This window comes from Halichoerus grypus, chromosome 1, assembly GCF_964656455.1.
Source record: "Halichoerus grypus chromosome 1, mHalGry1.hap1.1, whole genome shotgun sequence".
Classification (NCBI taxonomy): domain Eukaryota; kingdom Metazoa; phylum Chordata; class Mammalia; order Carnivora; family Phocidae; genus Halichoerus; species Halichoerus grypus.
The window spans coordinates 51935828-51963324 of NC_135712.1; the positions used below are offsets into that span (position 1 = coordinate 51935828).

General features: G+C 38.5%; 1 protein-coding gene across 4 annotated transcripts in view; it reads right to left on the reverse strand.

Annotated features, from left to right (window-relative positions):
* Positions 1-7881: 7881 nt before the first annotated feature.
* The window catches only part of CBLB (Cbl proto-oncogene B), a 219546-nt gene continuing 199930 nt past the window's right edge, over positions 7882-27497 (reverse strand). For 2 of the 4 annotated variants that reach the window (XM_078065671.1, XM_078065662.1), the window contains one exon: positions 7882-11564. In XM_078065671.1, coding sequence (XP_077921797.1) covers positions 11305-11564 — 260 coding nt within the window. In that variant the 3' untranslated portion in view covers positions 7882-11304. The remainder of the gene's footprint in view (positions 11565-27497) is intronic. The other 2 variants (XR_013445074.1, XR_013445071.1) reach the window with 2 other exon arrangements.

The window sequence follows — 27497 nt, forward strand, 5'->3', positions numbered from 1 at the left end:
TTTAGGTGTGTATGACTCATGTGTCATTAAGATAGCCCTAGCAGGCCTCTAATGGAAAGGAAATGCAAGTCTTTAACCTCAAAGTAATATAAGGTTTGATTGTCTTCACAGTTCTGATCAAGAGATGAAGTGGTTTATATAGGATATTTATCCCCATTTAGATTTATATTTTCATATCTCTATTTTTGTCAGCTTTGAGGTATAATTGACAAGCAAATTGTATATTTAAAAGTATACAATGCGATAATTTGATATAGGCATTATGAAAGGATTCCTGCAACTAACACAGCCATACCTCACATATTTACCTTATGTTTGGTAAGAACACTTAAGTTCTAGCAACTTTTAATTATACAATTCATTGTTATCAACTGTAGTCTCATTGTTAACATTAGATCCTCAGGCCTGACTTTTTTTTTTTTTTTTAAAGATTTTATTTATTTATTTGACAGAGAGAGAGATAGCGAGAGCAGGAACACAAGCAGGGGGAGTGGGAGAGCGAGAAGCAGGCTTCCTGCCAAGCAGGGAGCCCGATGTGGGACTCGATCCCAGGACCCTGGGATCATGACCTGAGCCAAAGGCAGATGCTTAACGACTGAGCCACCCAGGCGCCCCTCAGGCCTGACTCTTAACTAAAAGTTTGTACCCTTTAACCAACTCCTTTGCTCTTCAGGGTAAAGCTACAGGTTAGGGATTCCCTCCGGATTGTGTGGTGCTATGACTGGCGTGGGGTTTGTGGCAAGAATGCATCTTAGCTTGTCCTACCTGCTTACATGTAGGTATTTAGGTGTTTTTTCTCAGTTGTCTGCTATATAGGAATAACTTACTTAGTTTTCGGAATTCTCCCAGAGAAAAATGATCCATGTGTAGCCGTACATTCAATGCATCAGTGGGAATAGGGAAAGTCAGAAGCCAATTATGTTGCCAACTTCCATATAGATTTAGATCTGAAAGAATCTGTAGAAAAAAGTCAGTCTAAACATGATATGTTGTAGATGCAGAAATGGACCTAGTGAGATAACATGACTTGTTTATATGGTTCAACAACCAAAATGGCCATCACCAATTTGATTAACCTTTCTCCTGGGTCTTTATATGATAAGAAGTTAATAGTAGAATGGTATCATGGACTAATGACTTCTGAAGATATGGGTGAACAATGTTAGAAGCCAGAATTCTTTCTGGGGCTGTTCTCCCTGAGATGACCAAGATTTTAGAACTGCTGAGAAATTGGATGAGATGAAAATATATATGAAAACCATGTATTAGGGAAGTTGGGGAAAAATGAGCCTGTAAATAATGAAAGAGAGTCCCGGTTCCTGATTTTTCTAAAAAATGTAAAGAATTTAATAATATGCATATTTTTAAAAATGTAGAGAGTATCACTGAAGCCATTGAAAGTCCTTTAAACTCACCTGTGGATTCTCACAATATCTTGTGACATACAGTTTTCATTCTAGATGAAGAAATTTGGGCATGAAGTAAAATCTGAGGATGGTAGAGTTTAAGGAACACAAAACAGACTCTGAGCACTGCTAAATCTATGTTGTGATTTAGAATTTTATCAGTAGTGTTTTTATCAAATCCCTGACCATTCTCCTGAGGAAAATGCAGCTTGAATCTCCTTATTCATATCAGAACAGATCTTAATCAACAGTGGAGGGTCTGAATACTTTTGCATACTTTTGAATTTTCCAGGTGGAATGATAGTGTATGATCTCTAAACGGAAGCAAGTGCTCTCGTGCCAATATTCCACTCCAAGTGAATTTAGTTTGAGGGGTTAATGCCACAAAGGATTGACGAGTCACGCACGGAAGTGGTGTAGTGGTCCCCTGAGAAGAGAACAAGAACATTGGTGTTCTCAAGGCACTTAAGTGATGACAAGAGGCCCAAGTGCCCTTACATGTCATTTACATGAGAAGCAAAGTATATTCAAGCTGGATTTGCAGTGTCCTTAACATGACAAGTTTATAGCCTCTTAGAGATTAATAGCATGGTGGCCAAAAGTACTTCTGTGTTACACGTTGGAGCTTCACAATGAAACAGATGTTTTTGATTTAACCTGTGAGAATATTTGTTTCCTGTTCCCTGCTTTATTGGCTTTTCACTGAATCGATCAAGTATCTGCATTTGCAGAGAGATGGTATGCTGTAACGTAATTTTTTCTTTTCCTCTTTTTAATATACACAGTAAATAACAAAATGGGTATTTATACATATTGAAAATGGCTAGTTCAAAGGACCCACAGTATAGAGCTAAGGCATTTTGGAATGCTGATGGAGTCACTCCTGCACATTTTCAAGTTGTGGCAGCGTTGCAGAATTTGCAATGTATAGTTCAGCTTCAGCCACGTGAGTTGGTTCACTGTGCAGAATAGTGTTGACCAATTGCCAAACTATTTTCAACCCAAAACAGCTGGTCAATAAACATGTTGATCTTTCTGGCCCACACTGCTGCCATATGCAGTCGTGGTAGCAGGTGAAAGTCATACTTGCTCATTTTCAATTCCCGTTCTTGCCCACAAAAAAATGGCTTAGATCTTGCCTGCTTGTTCTGAGGTCTATTTTTAATATCGAATGTGCTGACTGGGACTAATTGATGGATTATAATTCTAGCCCTTCTTGTGATTTGTTGAGTGACCCAGGGAAAGTTATTTTTTTTATTTTATTTTTTTTAAAGATTTTATTTATTTATTTGAGAGAGAGAATGAGAGAGAGAGAGCATGAGAGGGGGAGGGTCAGAGGGAGAAGCAGACTCCCTGCCGAGCAGGGAGCCCGATGCGGGACTCGATCCCAGGACTCCAGGATCATGACCTGAGCCGAAGGCAGTTGCTTAACCAACTGAGCCACCCAGGTGCCCAGGGGAAAGTTATTTTTGACTCTGGCTTATAAATTCTCTTAATGCACAAAGAGAAGATGCCAAGGGTAATGCACCTATTTCAAAAGAGTTTTGAGAACTAGAACTTTGGAAGCAAAATAGAAAACTGTCCCAAATACAAAGTGCTCAATAAATGTTTAATTATGTTAGCACTGATTGCAAAGCCTGATAGAGATACATTAGTCTTGCTTTCAACCATCTATTCCCCTTTTATTTGCAAGAAATTCCAGATAAATAACACTGCACATCACTCTTGATTAAACACTTACACAAATAACTCTCTTGCTACTGCTGTTTTTGATTCAAGTCTGAAAAGCCTAGGGCCTAGGTACTTGTGGTTAAGTTTAACTTTCTGCAAAGGTATTTTGTATCTTACACTGGCACAGTTCTTCAGGGAAATGGAGAGTTCCTTTTGAGAGTAGTTTCGGCAGAGTCCATGATATCCTAGGTAAGTTGATGCGAGATGTTTTATTTCATGCCCCACATATTTACTCCATAAACTAGCTAACAAATGAGGTTTGAAGAGTCTACTGGGGGAAAAGGAGTGTTGGGAGAAGTTGGAGGGAGAGTTGGGGAAAGGCTGGACCCTGCCCTGTTGGTGACAGAAAGAACAGAGTCTCCACTGCAGAGACTGCAGATAACCTGAGTTTGCAGCTCAAGGGCTGGACGGAACTGAGCTCGCCGGCAGGAAGTTTCTCCAGAGAAACACATGGATCTGCACAGCCCGCAGCATCTTCCTAGAGAAGCACCCTGTGGTGGTGGCTATATGATTTTTTTTTTTAAGATTTTATTTATTTATTTGACAGAGAGAGACACAGCGAGAGAGGGAACACAAGCAGGGGGAGTGGGAGAGGGAGAAGCAGGCTCCCCGCTGAGCAGGGAGCCCGATGCAGGGCTCGATCCCAGGACCCTGGGATCATGACCTGAGCCGAAGGCAGACGCTGAACGACTGAGCCACCCAGGCGCCCCTGGCTGTATGATTGTGAATACTTTTTTTTTTAAGCTAAGGAAACCACCGAAGTCCATTTTAAATAAAATAATTTTTGTTTTATTTTTAGTAACCAATTTACTGAACACTTTGAACCTGATGGGCTGCCAACATGGTTATATTTTTTTTCCCCCTAGTATCACTATGTTTGACTGTCAGTTTTCTCTTTTCTTATTTGGTCACCAATATTCTAATTCTGCCTAGCCTGTCCAGTGTCTCCCAGCCCTGGCCAGGCTTCAGTCTCAGGGGCCAGAAGAAGAGAAGGAGCAAGACCTATTCTTTTTTACTGTTCCTCTAGGTTTCTGCTGCTTCAGGGTTGGGACAGGGGAGGGAGAGTTAATGGGAACACATTCTTTTTCTTCACAAGTGCAATTGTAGTGTGTCCTTGATTTTTTCTTTCCTGTGTGTGTGTGTAATGGGGGGCGGTAAGTCCCTCAGTGTAGGCTCTCATATGTTCATATGTCCTTCAGGAGGTCACTCACTAGGTTGTTGTCTGACTCAGAAGATGTCCACTGGCTGACCTCCCTCATGCCTGGTTCGGTGGCGTACACCCCAAAGTCTTTTGCTGCTTGGGTTGTTGTGCCTTGTAGGTGGCCTTCTTGGGTCCTGTCAGGGTGGCTGAAGCTCAGCCGCCTTGACAGTGGTCTGTTTGCCCCATGGGAATGTGATGCATCCTTGCCCCCCGCCCCCGAGGCGGGGGTCTGCTTGTCAGTAATTCACTGCAGACCATTTTGTTTTTACTCTGCTCAAATACTCACAGATGGCAAAGGGTAAGTCCACTGCACAGACATCCAATAGGAAGAAATAACAGTTTTCTAATCTCTGCAATTGGTTTGGGAGAGGTGGATTCAATCCTTAACATTCCTATCCATTACTCACTCCTCCCAGGCCAACCCCTGAATCCATCTTCTTCTGTTTATTTACTTTGGAGGCTGCAGAAGAAAGTTCTGCCATTAGCCTCATAATGGGTCCTGCAGAGGTTTGCCAGGTGGGTTTTTAGAATATGGGTGCATTTCATCTGTTGTTTTCAGCTTTGGAGCTTTAGCCTCGTTCTAGGAGAAAAGGAAAAGTCCTTTCAACATCTGGCTACATTCGGTAGGAGGGGACTAAAGAAACTCACTAGTTTTGCCACTTTTCTTCATACCCTAAAGACAAAATTATTTTTTTGTGTGCCTGAACTAGATTTTAAATGAAAAACAAAACAAAACAAAAACAAAAAAACAAAGCTTTTGTCTACAAATAAAGATCTTCTGAATATTCAGTTTAGGTGGTGGTCAATGGGGAAGAAAGCAGCTCTCAAGAACCCCAGACTGGCATTGGCAGTCCAGCCAGCTCACCATCTCTAATCTCTACCCTCACTGTACAGGGCTTCGAGGAACAAGCTCAAGAAGAATACATGATGGTAGGGAAGGTTTTCTGTTAAAAACTCAACTCTGCAGCTTTTCAGCAAGATGTATAGGTCATTACCCTTAAGGTTTCAAATTTCCTCAGTTTAGCCACACCGGTCTTGTCCCACTGTTGTCTACCTTTTGCTTTGTGAAGTGATGGGAAAAATCAAACATGCTTCTATTTGCAGTCTACTCCAGGGATTCTAGGAGATGAAATGTGGCTTAAGTTCCCTGGGTAGGGTATATGGTAATGAGAGCTGCCGTTTATTGAGCATTCAATGGTACCAGACATGTTCTGGAGACTCATTGAGTCTCCTTATCAATCCTTTTCTGTAGGCATGGTTGCCAATCTCCTTTTACATATGCGGCACCTAATGGACAGAGAGGTTAGGGCAGCTGCTGAAGGTCACGTAACTCGGACGGGACAGAGGTAGAGACTGATCCTAGGCCTCCTGGCTCCACAGCCTCTACTCTTCCCCACTGTCATGTTGCCATAGGAATCTGTGAGCAGTGATCTCTTAAATAGACATTTGTCATGATCTCTTTATGAAGAATTAAGTATTCTCTTAGCTTCTCAAGTTACTAATAAGACAGGTTTGAACTTTGCCAAAATAAATTTTATAATCTCGCAGTTTTTACTTTATGAATCTGATTTTTTTTTTTTTTTGCTTATTAAATAATTTTTGTTCCCCATCCCAACAGTGAACAAAAAGTTTCCTCTGTAGTCACTTTAGTGAATAGGCTTATACGTCTTCTGGTCCATGGGTAAAGAAAACAGGATCAAAAAAAAAAAAAAAAAAAAGAGATACCAGTCCACACAGATAGTGGCAGAGCTGAAACCAGAACTCAGGACTGTTTCTAGTATTGGCTATTTAAGGGTGCAATTTTTATTGATTTCAAACGTTTTATTGTGCACTATGTACTGGGTTCTGTATTAGGAGCTTGGGACACAGAAATTAGATATGCTACCCTTACTAAAGAAGTTCAGTCTAGTTGGGACCACCCATGGAATGAGTGATTGCAGAATGACTTAGGTATGATAAGACCATCCTATGTGACATAAAAAGATGACATGCTCAACTCAGCCTGTGCCTACTTCAGAGGCAATGCTTGAGCTGGATTTTGAAAAATAAGAGTTGGTCAGACTGAGAAAAGGGAAAGGCATATTCAGAACTAGCATGTACAAAGCCATGAAAAATATTTGGACAATTGCAAGCTCAGCAGAAGTGAAGAGGGCCTGGGGTGGGAGGTGAGGATAAAGAGGAATGCAGACAGGGAAGCCCTACAGGGGTTTTTACATTGAAAGCCATAAAGGCCTTTACATTGAGGAGCAACATTTGATTTGAAGTTCAGAACCCTCATTCTGTCTTGCACTGGAGCCAGGAAATCAAATTCTAAGGGAGTCGTAATTCAGACCTAAAAGAGAGTAGTGGCAGTAGGAATGAAAAAGAAGCAAAAACAGGTAATTTTAAGAATGCTGTTCAAGTTTCATGTGAAAATCAAACAAAAGGACGTGAAGAAAAGGCATGGAAGTTAAATTTTCCTTGGCCTATTGCTTGTCATCTGATGTGCCAATTCCTGTTAGGCAACCCTCATCTGTCTGGGTATTTTCATGGGTACTGTCAACTCTGACTTCCAGCAACTGATTGCTAATCCTATGGTTCCTAGAATCTTAGATGTCTTGCATGGTCCTTTACCAACAGGCGCCAATATACCCTCCCTCGCCTTTTCCGTGTTCCTTGGCCCCACTACTTCTCACCTTTGCCTAAGTAACTATTTTATAATGTGTACTGCTCTTAGTTGAAATGTTTTATCTCTGGAGTTCTTAACAAAAACCTTGCTCCTCTTTTAGGCTGACAAAATGCTATTCAGCCTTATCACTGGTGGGAATTTCCAGAAGGAATGTATCACACCTTTACTTCCATGTCCTAGAAGAGGCCTGATGGTTGTTGAGAGGGTTAAATGTTTTACTACTAAGTTCCTTGCATAAAGGGCCCAATAACAGTTCTTAAGCACATACTGTAAGTACATAATTCCAGTACAATGTGATAATTTATATACAGCATTTATTGTGTTGGAATTATATGCTTATGTATATTCCCCCATTTTAATTGTATGTGCTTTGAGGGTATAACTATTACAACGATGTATGGGATGTTGCAGGTATCAATTACTTTCACAACGTTTTATGGTTCTTGATATGGAAGTAGTTATTAACATTTTTTTTAATCTCCATTGTTCCCTCCCTGTTATATACTGGCCCATTTTATATACTCTCCCTTATAAAATAAATGATTACAAAAAGCAAGAATTTAGAGAACAGATGTTACAGTTGGTTAGGAATTCTCAATTGTCATCTGAAGACGTTCAGCCTTTCCCAGATATGGTTCTTACTTGGAACTTTAATAGAACTCTTTCAGTTTGAAGACATGGAAGGAGCTTAAGTAAATATCTTAAAATGATATGGTTTTGGTATTAATAACCATCTGGGATGGGTATTTCGTACAACCCTGTCCACTTAGCTCTTGAATCCAACGTCTTTTGCTTAACACACAAAAAAAGAAAACATAGAAATGCTGTGAAAGAAATGTTTTTGTTCATTTGAAAAATAAAATACCAACTCTGCATTTTGTTAAGATTCATTTTATAAAATACCTTAAAAGAACAGATAAAGTACTTGAGTTTACATAATAATCAGAATTGAAAAAAGATGAATATAAATTAATTAAACACATAACTATTTTGCCACATTAGACAAGTTTTAAAAAGGCATTTAAAAAAAATAGTAATTGGGAAGAAAACCCTTCACTCTCTTGCTGTCTTTTTTTGGAAACTTTTCCTAGAAGCACTGAAATCCCAGGTCAACAGGCGGCACATGTGTTGTTGAAAACACACTGTAATTTGCTTCCAAATCTGTCAGCTTAAGAGAAAAAATTAAAGTTTTAACCAGGTTCGATAATTCAGTGCAAATTAAAGCTTCAAGTTGAAAATTCAAGAGGAAAAGTAATGTCCAAACTGTAGGAAATGGTTCTGGAACTGAAAAAGAAAAAAATTCACATTATGAAGAAATCTTTGCAAGTGTTCTTGTGTGTGAGATATTGAGTTAACAAATGGGCCCTTCGAAGTTGCAATTAGGGCTTTAGTAAGACTATCTGCAATGTGGGCAAGGGAAGATGAACAGGGAAGACCTAAATGTCATTTTGTGGAAGGAAGCGCAAATTAACCATAAGCACTGCTCTGATTCAATTCTAGAAAATTTGGACAGGATATTGCAGACATCAAGGGGAAAAAAAGAAATTATGGAGACTAATTTACTAGACTATCATTGAGGATAAGTACTTCTATCCCCAGAACATGTTGGGGGATAGGGGAGAGCAGGTTAGTGTTGGCCATGATTGGTTTTAATTATATGGATTATATGGTCTACTGGCTTAAAAAATAATTATATTACCAAGTCTTGAGAAATGGGAGGAATGTCTAACTTTCTAGATCACAGTGAAACCAAGTATTGATCATTTCCAACCATTAATGAGTAGTCATTTTTATAATTAAAGTATTTTTAATTATATCCACAAAAAAAATTTTTTTTTGAGTTTGGTAGTCATTGGTAATATGTAGCAATGGGATTTTCATGACCACATTTGATAGAAAGTTTCTCTCTTTCCATTCCATAGAAGTTTCTGATTCTTTTTAATGATAAAACTAATGGTTGCTATTGAGTACAAGATGCAGAGATTTTAGTGGAGGCTAGTAAGTCTTCTTCGCAAAGTAGATTTTTTTTTAAAAATGTAGGTCTAAATTTATATCACCAGTCTTTTTCTAATTCTCACTGGAAATTTTCACATATTATTTGAAAACTGAGGATGAACTATGTTTTTCTAACATTTGTATTTTACATCACTCTCTAATCTATTGAAGTTAAAACAATGTTATCACAATGAAGTGGCAACTTTTGGCTTTTAGTTGTACCTATGATTGGCAAGTCATAAAAAACACAAAACATACAGTGCTATTCCAACGTGCCATCGGAGACTGACAAAAAAAGAAGTGAATAATCATGATGATGTACATGGAGTTCCTAAATCAATGAAGAATTAGCTGATGCCATTCTTAAGTGTACAAAACTGCACTCATATACCTGCTCACAGGTGGAACATCTAAGGAAAAGTCAAAATTCCTCTCTGGGGACACCACTGACCAGTGCAGAATCACCTGAAGAAATTAAAACACCCAAGCCCGTGGACTCCTTTCAAGTACCTCCTATCGTGATAGCCAAATCCTCAAGGGCAATGTCACACGTCACTGCAAAACAATGCATTGGTTCTCCTCCCCTGGTTAACTTGGTGACCCCTCCAGGCTTGCACATTGATTTCCTGGGTCCTGCTAGGTGTTTGGTCCTGTCCTTTCAATCCTGAAGAGAGGCTCACTAGCAGATGCATCCTTGTATATCACACCAGGTGTGAGGCTGAAAGAGGAGCGGCAGAAATGTGCACCACCCTGCAGTGAGTCCATATTTAGAAAAGCTTCTGTGGGCTCATTTCACACAGACCTGGGTTTTGTCCCATTTCTCCACTAACTTCTCATTAGGCTTTGTCCATCAGAAAGAGACTTTTGCCATCAAAAGCACAGATAAAGAATAACAAAACATTGCATCGCAATCAGCTTGTGACAGTTTGTGCTTTAAAAACATAGTGCGTCAAGCACATCAGAGATGCTCAATAAATATTTGTAGATTTATTAAAAGTAATAACATGGTTTCTGAAGAACCAACCTCCATTTTGGAAAAAAAAAAAAAAGAAAAACCATATACATTTCTTTCCCCTGACTGGATGGAACAATGAGAATCTACAAATTAAATATGAACTCTGATTTGATTGCAGTTTGCCAAAAAGGAAAAAAAAAAAAAAGAACATTGCCACAGTAGCATCGGCACTCACCAGTGCGTTGAAGATTTAACTTTTTCCACTGCGGTATGAACTGGTTCCTACACCTGTTAGGTACCAGAGTGGAATCACTCAAATAGGAAATGAACTCTATTCCACTTTGGGAAAGGTACGATCATAATTTTATCTGAAAATTATTAACATATTTCAGGGAGACGGCCCTCTTATTCAGCTTGTCTCAAAGTAATGCAGGCGTAAATGCCAGCGGACCTCATCATATAACTTCAACATGGCATTGTCACGTGCAAATGTATTCCTCCCACATCTGCAGTAGTTGCTTCCTACTATTTTATGTTTCTACAGAGTAGTGACGCCCCTGGGATGACAAAGATGAGAATATGGGGGGATAAAGATCACAAAACTTACACTAAAAAGGGATGTTCCTCTATATCATATGAAAAACCCCTTATCAAAAGGCAGTGAGCTCACGGACGAAAAAATGCTTTATACATTCATAATTTTCCCGTCTCACAACAGCAAAGGTTTCCAAAGACAAGACTCAGTAGTGAAGGCCACACACTGTTTTTTTCTTTTCTTTTTTTTGCATTAGTTCGATATGTTGAAAATCAGAACCTTTGAAGCATCTTGTAAATGGGAGAAATGGAACTGGACCCGGCTGGGCGTGGGGGCGGGGCGTGATGGAAGGGATCCAAACGAACGTGTGACTCAGCTATTGACGTGGACAGCAGGGGAATTGGTGGGAAATGTTACAGCAGACCTGACCCCTCTACCAAAGGTCTGTCAAGAACACAGTACAAGGATCAAAAAACAAAAACCAAAAACCCTAAAACAGAACTAAAAACAAAAATGAACTGCAACTTCGTCAGCTTGTAAACAAGGAAAAGCATTTCACAGATTCAAAGTTCAAGGGAAGTAAACGTCTTTAAATTATTTTTGTCAGTTCAACCCTGATTTAAAAAGTATGGCTAGCAGAAATAAGGAAGCGCAGCCGTTGACATCCTGAGCGAGCAGATGTCTTCTGAGAAGCAGCACTTCCAAGCCTCTTCTCAAGATGCCACGCCGAGGAGACACCTTCTCTCACTTGTCTCTTTTCCACGGTCCTGGAATATCGATTGCTTGCCATGCTGGTGTGGACAGTCCTGGCTGCTATAGATTTAGACGTGGGGAGACTGGAGGCGGGTAGGCGAATTCTCGGAGGATGCTCCGGGCCACTTCCACATTATTCTGGGCTATCTCTAAGGCTCTCTTCACTTCTTCAAAGGCATAACCCTCTCCCATGAGTTTTGCAATTTTTGCATCAACATTTTCCAATGCTGCCTCGGGCCCGTGGGGTTTTCTGTGGTGGATTTCTGGTGCAGTCCTGCGTGGTCGTGGTTTAGGAGGTCTGGCTGGTGCTTGTGAACCATCTGTGTAGATTTTGAAAAAGAGAGATCATGTAAATAATGGGCTAAAAATAAAGACACCATATCAGTTTGATCTCATTTTATATGAAAACCCTATTTTTCATTGTCTCCATAAATAAACTTGCCCTCCCATTTGAACATTAAAAAAAACTGAGTTAGAATGTGTTGGAAGTTTGAGAAATTAATACAAATTTACTCCCAATTCCACATGTTATTCTTTAAGCCATATGAAGTAACAGGTAGAGAAGGGAAAAAAAAATTGAAAATGAAAGGCTTTCATTATGGGGACACTAGCTTATTCTTTCCTACTATGGTGGAAGATCTTTCTTGGGAAGTTTCTACCAGAGGAAACTGTTACAAGGTTGTCGATATTCCCGGAAGCACATGCCTAGCAGGTCCTCCATCCCACCCAGGCCACAGAACAACTACTTTGAGCAATAGGCTTTGTAGTGTCTCTGCCCGTCTGACTTTTCAAGTTAATAATGCTGTCACCTGATGCTGGGGTGGGGAGAAAAATAGTATATGCTTCGAGTCTACTGTTAGTTAATAGGCTGAGCAGAAGTAAACTCACTGCTTTGCTCAAATACTTTACCCAGATTCCAAATGTAGGAAGTTTTGCTAGAGAAAAAGCAAAGCCAGCAAAAACATGAGCAACGGAGATTCGTACTCCGGATCAGTCCCCTGATAAGTTTCTCAAAGTTAAATCAAAAGACATTAGTGCCCATGAATGGAGAGTAATCTTACTAAGAGAAAGAATTAGAGACCACCGCCCCTCACAGACCCCAGGGCATGGGCTGGTAACTTGAGAAGGCACTTTTATATCATGGATGTCCATATCTATATTTGGTACTGTTTTTCAAAAGTCAAAATTAAAAAAGAGATTAAAAATTACCAAATTTATGTCATGCAACACATTTATGGATTTAAGACTATTTAGACATCGACACTTCCTTAATATCTTTCTCAGACCACTGACAAATGCCAAATGATAAATCCAAGGACATAGTTAAGTAGATGAGGAAGTGAGGCTACAATCCAAATGCCTTGTGACTCTTGTCCCCATCCTTGCCCTCCTGGTCTCTGCTGCTTTGCCAACTTTCCCAATATCTTCATGAGAAATTGTAAGCTGATATTTTCAATAATAATCAAATCTAAATCAAAAAATTATCTAATACATTCTTTTATATTTTTCTCATAAGTCTTTTTCCATGAGAAGGTAACTTGTCAAAAACATCCTCTTCACAATTCCAGCAGTATAGTAGTATAACAGACATCCGTGAAAGCCTCCAATATGAACATATTTGGTTCCACACCAAACTGGATGATAGTCTTATTTTTAAGCTTTACTTTCTTGAGAATACTGCCCAGTTTGGAAAAATGTAGCTATAGATAAAGCTTATTAAATTATGCTCATATACAAGAACACATTAATTTCTGGTTCTTGCTCAAGTCTGTATATACTGTACCTTGCATCTATCAGTAAACATCTCAAGTTACTATGGTCTGCGAAACTGCATTTCTTACTATGTTTTCAGGTCCCATTTATTTTCTACTAAGTATTTCCATTATGTCATGCAGAGCTGGACAATAAATTTTACTTTGCTTCTAATCATTTCCATCTAAACTGTTAGAAATTCTAGCAAGCTATCCTTTAATCAATCACCACAGAAGTCATACATTGAAATCTTGTCTGCTCTGATTTACTTTTTGGTGAGAAAAAGTACCTACACTTAAATGCAAGTCTAAATTCCCCGTTTTCTACAGGTAAGGCTCAAAGAGTTTTTCTAATACTTTTATTTTACTTTTGTCCAGAATACTGAGAAGGGCAGATGAATGCCAAGCATCACTGAAAAGAACAGCTAAATATGCTCCTAGAATGGGAAGGATACTATGGTAGCCGGAGACACATCTAATAGTATAACTGGCAATGAAGTTTTAAGATTGAGAACTTTTAAATGTAATAAGGATATGTATTTTTAATTGAAGTATAGTTGACATACAATATATTTGTTTCAAGTGTACAGCAGTGATTTAACATGTATACGAAGTTTTTAAAATATCACCGACTATATTTCCTATGCTGTCCTGATGTTCTAACTGGAAGTCTGCACCTCTTGATCCCCTTCAGCTATTTTGCCCATTCTCCAAACTCCACACAACCACCAGTTCTCTGTATTTATGAGTCTTTCTCTGTTTTTTTCATTTGTTTTTTTCAGATTGCACATACAAGTGAAATCATATGGTATTTGTCTGATTTATTTCACTTAGCATAATACCCTCTAGGTCCATCCACGTTGTTGCAAATGGCAAGATGTCACTTTTTATGGCTGAGTAATATTCCAGTGTGTGTCTCTGTGTGCGTATATACATCTTTATCCATTCATCTGTTGAGGGGCACTTACATGGCTTCCACTTCTTGGCTACTGTAAATAATGCTGCAATGAACATAGAAGTGCATATGTATTTTCACATTAGTGTTTTTGTTTACCAATGTCTTACAGTTTTCAGAGTACAGGTCTTTCACCTCCTTGGTTGAGTTTATTCAGGCATTTTATTATTTTATTTTTTGGGGGGGCTTTTTTGGCATTTTATTCTTTTGATTCAGTTGCAAATGGAACTGTTTTCTCAATTTCTCTAATAGTCCATTATTAGTATACAGAAATACAACAGATTTCTATATATTAATTCTGTATCCTGCAATTTTACTGAATTTATTTATCCTAATAGTGTTTTGGTAGAGTCTTTAGAGTTTTCTATATATGGTATCATGTCATCTGCAAATAGTGACAGTTTTACTTCGTCCATATGAATTTGGATGCCTTTTGTTTCTTGTCTGATTGTGGTGACTAAGACTTTTGGTACTATGTTGAATAAAAGTTGTGAGGCCGAGGATCCTTGTCTTGTTCCTAATCCTAGAGAGAAACCTTTTCACTGTTGAGTGTGATGTTAACTGTGAGCCTGTCATATCCAGCTTCACGATGTTAAGGTATATTCTCTACCCACTATGTTGAGAGTTTTTACCATATGAATAGATGTTGAATTTTGTCAAATAAGTTTTCTGCATCTATTGAGATGATCATATGATTTTATCCTTCATTTTGTTAATGTGCATCACACTGAATTGCAGATGCTGAATCATCCTTGTACCCCTGGAGTAAATTCCACTTGATTGGGGTGAATGATCCTTTTAATGTATTTTTGAATGTTGTTTGCTAATGTTTTGTTGAGGATTTTTGCATCTATGTTCTTCTGGGATATTGGCCTGTAATTTTATTTTTAATAATATCTTTCGTCTGATTTTGCTATCAAAGTAATGCTGGTATTGTAGAATGAATCTGGAAATGTTCCTTTTCAATTTTTCGGAATATTTTGAGAAGGGTAGGTATTAACTCTCTTTAAATGTTTGGTAGAATTCACTCATGAATCCTTCTCGTCCTGACTTGTGTTTCCTGGGAGTTTTTAAATCACTGGTTCAACTTCATTACTAGTAATTTGTTCATATTATCTATTTCTTTCTGATTCAGTCTTGGAGGATTGTGTTTCTAGGGACTTAGCAATGATTTCTTTTAGGTTGTGCAAATTGTTGGCAAATAATTTTTTGTAGTAGCCTTTTATAATCCTTTGTATTTCTCAGTTGTAACTTTTCCTCATTCATTTCTGATTTCATTTGAATCCTCTCTTTCTCTTGATTAGTCTGGATAAAGGTTTATCAGTTTTGTTTCTCTAAGAACCAGCTCCTAGCTTTGTTGATCTTTTTTACTTTTTTTTTTTTTCCAGTCTCTATTTCATTTATTTCCACTCTGATCTTTGTTATTTCCTTCCTTCTTCTAACTTTGGGCTTTATTCTTCTTTCTAGTTCTTTAGGTATAAAGTTAAATAGTTTGAGATTTCTGTTGTTTCTTGGGGTAGGCCTGTATGACTATAATCTTCCCTGTTAGAACTATTTTTGCTGCTTCCCACAGATTTTGGAAATTTGTGTTTCCATTTTCATTTGTCTCAAGGTATTTTTTTATTCCTCTTTGATTTCTCCATTGACCCACTTCTTGTTTAGCAGAATGTTGTTTAGTCTCCATGTGTTTGTGTTTCTTCCAGTTCCTGTAATTGATTTCTAAATTGATACTGCTGTGGTCAGAAAAGATGCTTGATGTAATTTCAATCTTCTTAAATTTATTGAGAGTTGTTTTATGGCCTAACATGTGATCTATCCTGAAGAAAGTTCCATGTGCACTTAAAAAGAAGGTATACTTGCTGTTTGGGGATGGAATGTTTTGGATAAATCTTAATTTGGTGTAATATGTTGTTCAATGATACTGTTTCCTTATTGATTTTCTGCGTGAATTATCTATCCATTGATGTAAGTGGGGTATTAAAATTTCCTGCTATGATTTCATTAGTGTCAATTTCTTCCTTTATGTCTATTAATATTTATGTATTTAAATGTTTCTATGTTAGGTACTTAGGTATTTACAATTGTTATATCCTTTTGTTAGACTGATCCTTTTATCCTTACATAATGCCCTCTTTTACATCTTTTGTGTCTGATGTCCGCTTTTTTTTTTTTTTTTTTTTTGTCATTTTCATGGAATATCTTTCTCCATGCCTTTACTTTCAGTTTGCATGTGTCTTTAAGGTGTGAAATCTCTTGTAGGCAGCATACAGATGGATCCTTTTTATCCATTCATTTGCCCTATGTCTTTTGGTTGAAGCATTTAGTCCACTTATATTTAAAGAAATTATTTATAAGTATGTAGTTATTGCCATTTTGTTAATTGTTTTCTGGCTATTTTCATAGTTCTCTGTTCCTTTCTTTTGCTCTCTTCCCTTGTGATTTGCTTGGATTTCCTTCTCTTTATTTTTTGAGTATGTATTAATTATAGGTTTTTGGTTTGTGGTTAGCATGAGTTTCATATATAATTCCCTATTTATACAGCAGGTTATTTTGCTTGTCACTTAAGTTTGAACTCATTTTGAAAGCACATTTTTACCCTGCACCCCACAATTTATGTATTTGATGTTATCTTGCACATTTTTATTATGTGCATCCCTTAACTAATTATTGTAGATAGTTGATTTTACTACTTTTGTCTTCTAACCTTTGGAATAGTTTTATAAGTAATCTAATCTAGTTTTACTATATAAGGCCTTATCCCCCCACTCCGCACCCCACTTAAGTCCCTTTAACATTTCCTGTAAGGCTGGTTTAGTGGTGATGAACTCCTTTAACTTTTGTTTGTTTGAGAAACACTAACTCTCCTTCAATTCTGAATGATAATCTTGCTAGGTACAGTATTCTTGGTAGTAGGTGTGGTTTCCCCGGCCCCCTCCCCACCCCCCACCCCCAGCACTTTGCATTTATCATGCACTACCTTCTGGCCTGCAAAGTTTCTGCTGAAAAATCAGCTGAAAGTCTTACAGGTGTTCCCTTGTACATAGCTAGTTGCTTTTAAGATTCTCTCGTTATCTTTAATTTTTGGCATTTTAATTATTACGTGTCTGTGCACGAACCTCTTTGGGTTCATCTTGTCTGGGGCTCCTCTGTGCTTCCTTGGCCTGAATGGGTTTTCTTTCCCAGGTTAGAGAAGTTTGCCGCTTTTATGTCTTCAAATAAGTAAGTAAGTTTTCTGCCCCTTTCTCTTCTCCTTCTGAGACCCTTATAATAAAAATGTTAGTATGCTTGATGTTGTCCAAGAGGTCCCTTAACCTGTCCTCATTCTTTCTTTTGCTGTTCAGCTTGGATGACTTCCACTATTTGGTCTTCGAGATTGCCGATCCACTCTTCTGCATCCTCTAAACTGCTGACTTCCTCTACTGTATTTTTCAACTCAGTTACTGTATTTTTCAGCTCTGATTGGTTCTTTTTTATATTTTCTTTATTGACATTCTCACTATCTTTAAGACCATTTATTTGAACTCTTTATCAGATGGATTGCATATCTGTTTCATTTAGTTTCTCTTTTTTTTTTTTTCTCCCTCTGAGGTTTTGCCTTGTTCTTTCATTTGGAAATTCTTCCTCTGTCTCATTTTGTCTGACTCTGTGTTTGTTTCTATGTATTAGGTAGGTCAACTACATCTCCTGGTCTTGAAGGTAGTGGCCTTGTATAGAAGGTGTCCTGTAGGGCCCAGAAGTACACTCTCCCTTGGTCATCAGAACCAGGTGTTTCACCGATATTCCATGTGTGAGCTGTGTGTGTGGTGGGGGGCTGGCTTCTACCCTCGTCCTCCAGGTGTGGCAGGGTAGGAACCACTTTAGAGGGACATCTGTAGGAGAGGGCAGGCTGGATCCATGGGGGAATGCCAGAGTGGGGTGAGCAATGCTAGGAAAGTAGATGGAGAGCATCCAAACTGGTGACCACCAGCATTGAGCTAGCTAGGTTGAAGGAGGGCAAGGAAAATGGTGTCTGCCAACACTTCCATTCCTGGAAAAAAGTTTCTACAGATCTCTGCCCCTCCTGCACATACCCTAAAATGGTCAATAAATCTTCAATAATGGCCCTGGTGCCTTTTCAAACTGCTGCCTTGGAGTAAGTTTATGTACAGGCCCTTTAAGAGTGGAGTGGAGCCTTGATTTCCTATGGCCCTCTGGCTCTTCTGGAGTGAAGCTCCACTGATTTTCAAAGACATTATGGGGTTTCATATTCTTGATGCAGATCCCTAGGGTGTGGGGGATACCCAGTGTGGGGCTTGAACAGCTTACTCCTCAGGGAGGACCTCTGTACCTGTGATATCCTTCCTGCTTGTGGGTTGCTGTGCCAGGGGTTTGGTTCCCAGCCACATCTCCTCTCTGCCCCTTCTACCCTTCTTGGGGTGAAAGAGCTGTTCTGCTAGTCTTTAGGTAACTCTCAGAGTTGCTCTATATGTAGTTGCAGGCTTAGTATGTCTGTGGGAGGAGGGGAGCTCAGGATCTACCTACTCCACCATCTTTTCTTTATCCTAAACATATGTATTTTTGATCCTGGTAGAGAACATTAAAACAAGGCACCTTTCACCAGGAAAAACCCCAAGAAGCCTATCTGTTATGTAAGGCTGCTATAATTAATACTGGCAATGGTAGTTGCAGATGACTATTTTTTTTGAAAAAAATTAGTAAACACAATTTAGGAAACCTAAGTTAGCAAGGAAAAACACACACACACACACACACACAGACCTGATGATTAAATCAACTCTAGAGTAGTGAAGGTATCTCTGATCCTGGAACTGGTATTATTTTGCACACAAAATACATCTGAAATATCAACTATGGAAAGTGATTCAAACAACCTTTGGAAAGAATCATGCTAGATTTTGAAGACTACTAAAAAAGACCTTCTTAAAGCAAAGATTTATTATCCTAATAGATATTTTCCCTTGAAATCCAAAAGTCACATATCCCAGCTCATTTAATCCTAGTCCTCACTGCCTTAACTCAAAATTTATTTCCTCAAAAGAGTGCTGACCTCTCTTCAGAATTTTACAAATGCTTGGAATTTGAATTGTATCATGTATTTGAGCCTACAAATAGAAGTAAAATGGAATCTGTTGCAACTCTGGCCACTTGTTTATAAATTTCTACTTACTGATGAATATTCAAGTTTGGCATACCTTAATTTTTTGTTCAATTGTTTTAATTGAATAGAGTAGCTCTGTACCAGGTAACTGACAGCTACAACTGAGACTTTTCTGGATGTAGATGAGGAACATCACTTATACATGGGATTGGTTAGATACATTTCACTTTGGCAACTAAGATTTTAAGTGACCTTGAGCTAAGCCATTTACTTGTACAATTTTCACTCTCTAAATCTACTTTCCTATCTCATTTTTAGAAATATTATTTATCCCTTCTCAGTGAGGTAGTATGCAAATAATTAATGTAATGGTCTTTTCAGCACATATATTGAACATTAAAAATAAAGGACAATGCGGGGGAGGAGCAAGATGGTGGAGGAGTAGGAGACCAAAATTTCGTCTGGTCCCAGGAATTCAGCTAGATAGGTATCAAACCATTCTAAACACCTACGAACTCAACAGGAGATTGAAGAAAAGAATAGCAACAACTCTCTGAACAGAAAAGCAACCACTTTCTGGAAGGTAGGACGTGTGGAGAAGTGAATCTGAGGTGATACTCGGGAGGATAGACGGCGGGGGAGGGGGCCTCCGTTAGCCACTACTGGCAAGTGATAGAGCAGCGGAGCACAAAATTGGAACTTTTATTTATTTATTTATTTTTTTTTTTTTAAAGATTTTATTTATTTATTTATTTGAGAGAAAGAGAAAGAGACAGAGAAACAGCATGAGAGGGGAGAGGGTCAGAGGGAGAAGCAGGCTCCCCGCTGAGCCGGGAGCCCGATGTGGGACTCGATCCCAGGACTCCGGGATCATGACCTGAGCCGAAGGCAGTTGCTTAACCAACTGAGCCACCCAGCTGCCCCAAAATTGGAACTTTTAGAAGTCGGCTCTGCTGAGGGACATCGCTCCAGTGGCTAAGCGTGGGGTTGAACCCTCACTGGGACAGTGTGGTCTCAGGACCCTTGGGGTCACAGAAAGACTGGGGGTGCCTGAGTGCGGCAGAGCTCCCAGGTATTGGAGCGAGGAAGCCGGTTGCAGAGACGGAGCCGAGGAGTGGGCTCTCAGCTCGGGGTTGCCATAAACCATGATCTGCAGCACAGTTGGGCCACTGCTCCTCCAGCAGGGACCCAACAAGCGGCAGATCCGGGGAGACTCCCCTTCCTCCCTGGGAGGAGTGGTGCGGGAGTGCATGGCAGGGATTGGAGGGGTTGCTGGGGTTGGAGACTCCACACGGGGTTGTGGGCCAGGGATAGAAATGGTTGGTCACAGGCTGGGTGAGCATGGAGTGCAGCCAGAGACCGGGGAGACGAAAGTGATTGACTGCTTTTCTCTGGGGGCTCACTGAGGAGTGGGGCCCCAGGTTCTCGGCTCCTCCGGGGCAGAGATTGGGAGGCTGCCATTTTCACTCGTCCTCCAAAGCTGTATGGAAAGCTTGCAGGGAACAAAATCTCCGGAGAGCAAACCTGAGCAGATTACTTAGTCCGGACTGGCAAGGGTGGGGCAATTCCGCCTCTGGCAAAGACATTTGAGAAACACTGCAACAGGCCCCTCCCCCAGAAGATCACCAAAAACAGCCAGGCAAGACCAAGTTTACCGATCAATGAGAACAGCAGAACTCCAGCACTAGGGGAATACAGCACATAGAATTCGTGGCTTTTTTCCATGATTCTTTAGTCTTTCAAAGTTAATTTTTTGAATTTTTTTTTTGAATTTTTCTTTTTCCCTTTTTCAACCAACATCAATACTTTTTCTAAAAAATCTTTATTTTTCATTTTTAGAGTCATATTCTATTCCTTCATAGTAGTTAACCTTATATAAGTTGTTCTCTCTTTAAAATTTTGGGAGGCACTTTCTTCTAACAGACCAAAATCTAGCGTGTGGCAATGATCTATGCACCAGCATGATCATATTCTTTATTTTTCTTTTTTGTTTTTTTCTTTGTCCCTTTATTTTCCCCCAGTTTCAGGTCTCTTCTGATTTGTTTAGTGTATATTTTTCTGGGGTCGTTGTTACCCTGTTAGCATTTTGTTCTCTCATTCATATATTGTCTTCTGGACAACATGACAAGACGGAAAAAATCACCTCAAAAAAAAGAACAAGAGGCAGTCCTGACTGCCAGGGACCTAATCAATATGGACATTAGTAAGATGTCAGAACTAGAGTTCAGAATGACGATTTTAAAGATACTAGCTGGGCTTGAAAAAAGCATGGAAGATATTAGAGAAACCCTTTCTGGAGAAATAAAAGAACTAAAAATCTCACCAAGTTGAAATCAAAAAGGCTATTAATGAGGTGTAATAAAAAAATGGAGGCTCTAACTGCTAGGATAAATGAGGCAGAAGAGAGAATTAGTGATATAGAAAACCAAATGATGGAAAATAAAGCAGCTGAGAAAAAGAGAGATAAACAACTACTGGATCACGAGGGCAGAATTTGAGAGATAAGTGATACCATAAGATGAAACAATATTAGAATAATTGGGATTCCAGAAGAAGAAGAAAGAGAGAGAGGGGCAGAAGGTACATTGGAGCAAATTATAGCAGAGAACTTCCCTAATTTGGGGAAGTAAACAGACATCAAAATCCAGGAGGCACAGAGAAACCCCCTCAAAAATCAATAAAAATAGGTCAACACCCCAACATCTAATAGTAAAACTTATGAGTTTCAGAGACAAAGAGAAAATCCTGAAAGCAGCTTGGGAGAAGAGATATGTAACCTACAATGGTAGAAACATTAGACTGGCAACAGACCTATCCACAGAGACCTGGCAGGCCAGAAAGGACTGGCATGATATATTCAGAGCACTAAATGAGAAAAATATGCAGCCAAGAATACTATATCCAGCTCTATTACAATGCTGTCATCATCAAGACAGTATGGTACGGACACAAAAACAGACACATAGATCAATGGAACAGACTAGAGAGCCCAGAAATGGACCCTCAACTCTATGGTCAACTAATCTTCAACAAAGCAGGAAAGAATGTCCACTGGAAAAAAAGACAGCCTCTTCAACAAATGGTGTTGGGAAAATTGGACAGCCACATGCAGAAGAATAAAAATGGACCATTTCCTTACACCACACACAAAAATAGACCCAAAATGTTTGAAAGACCTAAATGTGAGACAGGAGTCCATCAAAATCCTAAAGGAGAACACAGGCAGCAACCTCTTCGACCTCAGACACAGCAACTTCTTCTGAGAAACATCGCCAAAGGCAAGGGAAGCAAGGACAAAAATGAACTACTGGGACTTCATCAAGATAAAAAGCTTTTGCATAGCAAAAGAAACAGTCAACAAAACCAAAAGACAACCGACAGAATGGGAGAAGATATTTGCAAATGACGTATCAGATAAAGGGCTAGTATCCAAAATCTATAAAGAACTTCTTAAACTCAACACCCAAAGAACAAATGATCCAGTCAAGAAATGGGCAGAAGACATGAACAGACATTTTTCCAGCTAGGCTGTCATTGAAAATAGAGGAGAGATAAAAAGCTTCCAGGACAAACAAAAACTAAAGGAATTTGCGAACATGAAACCAGCCCTACAAGAAATACTGAAAGGGGTCCTCTAAGCAAAGATAGAGCCTAAAAGTAACATAGACCAGAAAGGAACACAGACAATACACAGTAACAGTCACCTTACAGGCAATACAATGGCACTAAATTCATATCTTTCAATAGTTACCCTGAATGTAAATGGGCTAAATGCCCCAATCAAAAGACATAGGGTATCAGATTAGATAAAAAACAAGACCCATCGATACGCTGTCTGCAAGAGACTCATTTTAGACCCAAAGACACCTCCAGATTGAAAGTTAGGGGGTGGAAAACAATTTACCATGCTAATGGACATCAAAAGAAAGCTGGGGTGGCAATCCTTTTATCAGACAAATTAGATTTTAAACCAAACATTGTAATAAGAGATGAGGAAGGACATTTTTCCAAAGACATCCAAATGGCCAACAGACACATGAAAAAGTGCTCAACATCGCTTGGCATCAAGGAAATCCAAATCAAAACCTCAATGAGATACCACCTCCCACCAGTCAGTATGGCTAAAATTAACAAGTCAGGAAACGACAGATGTTGGCAGGGATGCAGAGAAAGGGGAACCCTCCTACACTGTTTGCGGGAGTGCAAGCTGGTGCAGACACTCTGGAAAACAGTATGGAGGTTCCTCAAAAAGTTGAAAATAGAGCTGCCCTATGACCCAGCAATTGCATTACTGGGTATTTACCCCAAAGATACAAATGTAGGGATCTGAAGGGGTATGTGCATCCCAATGTTTATAGCAGCAATGTCCACAATAGCCAAACTATGGAAAGAGCTAAGATGTCCATCGACAGATGGATGGATAAAGATGTGGTAGATATATACAATGGAATATTATGCAGCCATCAAAAGGAATGAAATCTTGCCATTTGCAATGAGGTGGATGGAACTGGAGGGTATTATGCTAAGCGAAATAAGTCAATCAGAGAAAGACATGTAGCATATGATCTCACTGATATGAGGAATTCTTAATCTCAGGAAACAAACTGAAGGTTGCTGGAGTGGTGGGGGGTGGGAGGGATGGGGTGGCTGGGTGATAGACATTGAGGATGGTATGTGCTATGGTGAGCGCTGTGAATTGTGTAAGACTGTTGAATCACAGACCTGTGCCTCTGAAACAAATAATACATTATATATTAAAAAAAAAAAAAAAAAGCAGGAAGGGAAAAATGAAGGGGGTGAAATCGGAGGGGGAGACGAACCATGAGAGACCATGGACTCTGAGAAACAAACTGAGGGTTCTAGAGGGGAGGGGGGTGGGGGTATGGGTTAGTCTGGTGATGGGTATTAAAGAGGGCATGTACTGAATGGAGCACTGGGTGTTATACACAAACAATGAATCATGGAACACTACATCAAAAACTAATGAGGTAATGTATGGTGATTAACATAACATAATAAAATAAAAATAAATTTCAAGTTAGGGAAATTATGACAAATCCAAGGATCAAACTTACTTGCTACCTCAAAAAAAAATAAAGGACAATGAATTCACATTTATGATAACTGCTATACTTAAATGCCATGAATAGTAATTACTACAAATTAAAAGTAATGTCAGAAGTGTGGAAGGGGAAAAAACGGAATCCGTTGTGAGTGCTAATTCCATAGAAAGCTTTTAAGCAACATCTTAATAAGGAAGATCTGTTACAACCTGAACTAAGAGTAGAAACTATTTAAAAAAGTGGGGGTAGGGGCTCAGTTGGTTAAGCATTCAACTCTTGATTTTAGCTAAGGTCATGATCTCAGGGTTGTGAGATCAAGCCCTGCATCCGGCTCTATGCTGGGTGTGGAGCTTGCCTAAGATTCTCTCCCACTCTCAAAGGATTCCTTTTTTTTTTTTAGTTAAAAAAAGGGGAGGAGGAGATCATTTTCATGTTCATCATTAGAGCAAACTGCTTAAAACTAATCTTTCTTTCTACATATCCATTCCCAAAGCTTATAGACAGCCTTCACTTTACAGCTTGTTCTTTTTCACCATGTCTGAAAGAGACACCAGGTCCTTTTTCCCTTTAGAATGGGTAAGTAATAGAAAGGAGCAATGAAACAGAAGATGAAACTATCTTATAGTTCCCCAAAAGTTATTATACTTTTGGAGTACATTGGAATTACTATGAATCTTACCAACTCTATGGAAATTTCTGTACCTGAATAAATGACCTTTCAATATCTTAAGGATGACATGTGTTACTCTAGTGCTGCTGCCCATGCTCACTGTATTTTTGAGCTATGAGCAATGGCAATGGCATCAAAATAAGTGCAAGAACACATGGAGCCATAGGATATAAATAGCACATCTTCTTGGAGCACCGATTTTACTCAAGGATTACAGATTGACCAAGGAGGAAAATGTAAAATTTGCACAAGTTTTTAAGATAAAACAGACTTGCAACACACTGGGGCTTTAACCAAAAGTGGACAATCAGGAAATTGATTCAGAGTTAACTCCTTGGTGGGCTGAAAGGTTTGAGAAGCGGTGGTTTAGGGTTAAATCTTGATTCAATTTTCATTATCTGAGCATATAAAAGAGCAAAGCGATACTGAGAAAAGTCCTGGATGGCACGGGAATAATCCTGATGAACACATGGTTAGAATAATACCTTAAATGGTTACTCCAGGTCGTGCATTCTAAATGAGGGCAGTATCCTCAGGAGGATGAAAATTGGTCCTTGAGGGATGAGAAAAGGTCTTAGATGCTAAAAGGTACACAGAAATAGAGAGTATATCTGTGGTATTAAACTGTCATTGTTGCAGGAGGGCAGGAGTGATTACAGAAAAAACAAAGGTCTAAAAGGGTCCTTAGGCAGATTATGATTAAAAAAAGCAAACAAAAGGCAAGGTACACTGCTGTCACATTTCTCAGGGTTGATGGCACTTCTACTTCAGGGGCTACCAACTATTTCACTGCAAGAGGTCCTTATTTATTACTCCCTTCATCGTCTAAAGTTTGGTGGTTTTTTTAAATACGTATTTTGAAAGATGTATCTAATAAGCAAATGTCATCACACAGATGAATCTATTTCCTATTTGTCGTATTAAGCCTTATTTAACAATAGCTATAACACCAAGTTTCTATATTTCTAGACCAAAGCAGAGGCATTTAATTCATTAGTTTTCTTGCAAATAAAGTTAGGGTTTCTGTTAGACTTCTAAAATATTAGTCTGTGACAGCACATAAAAATGATGGACCATCATACAATAATTTAAAATGACACTTATTTTAAAACTTAATGATGTGGTGAGTTACTTATGAAACTATGTTAAATGGAATTGAGACAGAATTGACATACTGAGTATGATCTCAATGTTGTGAACATGTACACAGACAAACATTAGAAGGAAGTACACAAACATTAGAAGGAAGTGCGCCAACATGGCAACAATGTTCTTGATTGATGATGGGTTAGAAGTGACTTCTCTTTGTTTTTGCATTTTATTCTCCAATGTGCATGTACTACTTTCATAATTAGAAAAAAACCAAATCGCCTCAGATCCCCTCTGCTAGCTTTACAGGTCTAAGCTGCTCAAAGATCTAATATGGAGAAATAGAATGATTTTGCTGATATAAAAAGTATAGAAAGCATAGAGTGGGTGGCTTCCTAAGATCATGTGAAACATGACCAGAATCTAGGTTTCGAAATCTCTAGTACAATTTCTAATACTCTCTTCCATCCCTCTGTCGTCCTTACTATTCCTTTGCTTCTATCAGACTTTATCCATTGGGCATCTCTAAACTCTGTTTAACAATCATTGTTATATGCATGTGTGATTTTTTTAAACTTAATTTTGGCTTAGCTACTGGCAGGATAACAACAAACTCTGCTAACAACAACAATAAAAATGCACACATAGCTTACTGATAAAACACAGAATTCATATCCTAATATACGGATACTTACTAGCTGTGAGACCCTGGGTAATTTACTTTCTTCTATAAATTGACATTAATACTATTTCAGATTGGTTGTGAGGAATAAAATTTTGTCTATATTTATAATATCCAATAAATGAGATATATACATACATATATAATTACATAGTTATACACATAAATGTTATATATATTGAATTATCTCCTCTGTTTATACATATACTATATTCAAAATTCTTAGCTTAACATTTGGCCCACAGTAACTGCCTAACAAATTTAGAAATTAATTATTATGTACAATCTGAGACATCATCTCTAAGTTAGAGTTACTACTTCATGGATAGTATTTGAGATAGATATCGAGTCTTACTTGAGTTACTACTTCACGGATAATTTACTACTTCATGGATAATATTTGAGATAGACATCAAGACTCAGACTATTGATTTTCTCAACTATAACAATATCTGAGAATTAAAATAAAAATATAAATTTAACTGATCGAGGCATTAAAAAATTTTTAAATACATCATTATGACTCTGTTATTCTACTGGAAGTTAGATCAATTCTAGAACTCATTTATGCCACAAACTTCAATTGCTATTAGTATAGATACACTGATTTTATAAGGACATGTTTTAATATAGTTTTCACTAAATTACAAATAAAAAAAAATCTTCACATACACAGTGGTAGATAATTATGATAGTTAAGGCTAAAGTTATACAATTTTGTAATACATCCAGACAATGGTTATAAGAGAACTATATTACTATTAAATTTGTAAGAAAAAAGGACTCTAGAAACTCTAGTTTGAAAACTAGAGCTATGTGTAAAAGACATCTCAGGTAGTTGAATTGTGGTGAAACTCTTAACACTGCATTTTCCTTTGTTGAAACACAAAACAAAATCTTATAAACACAATTTATCTTCAAACATCTTATCACTAATGACAATAC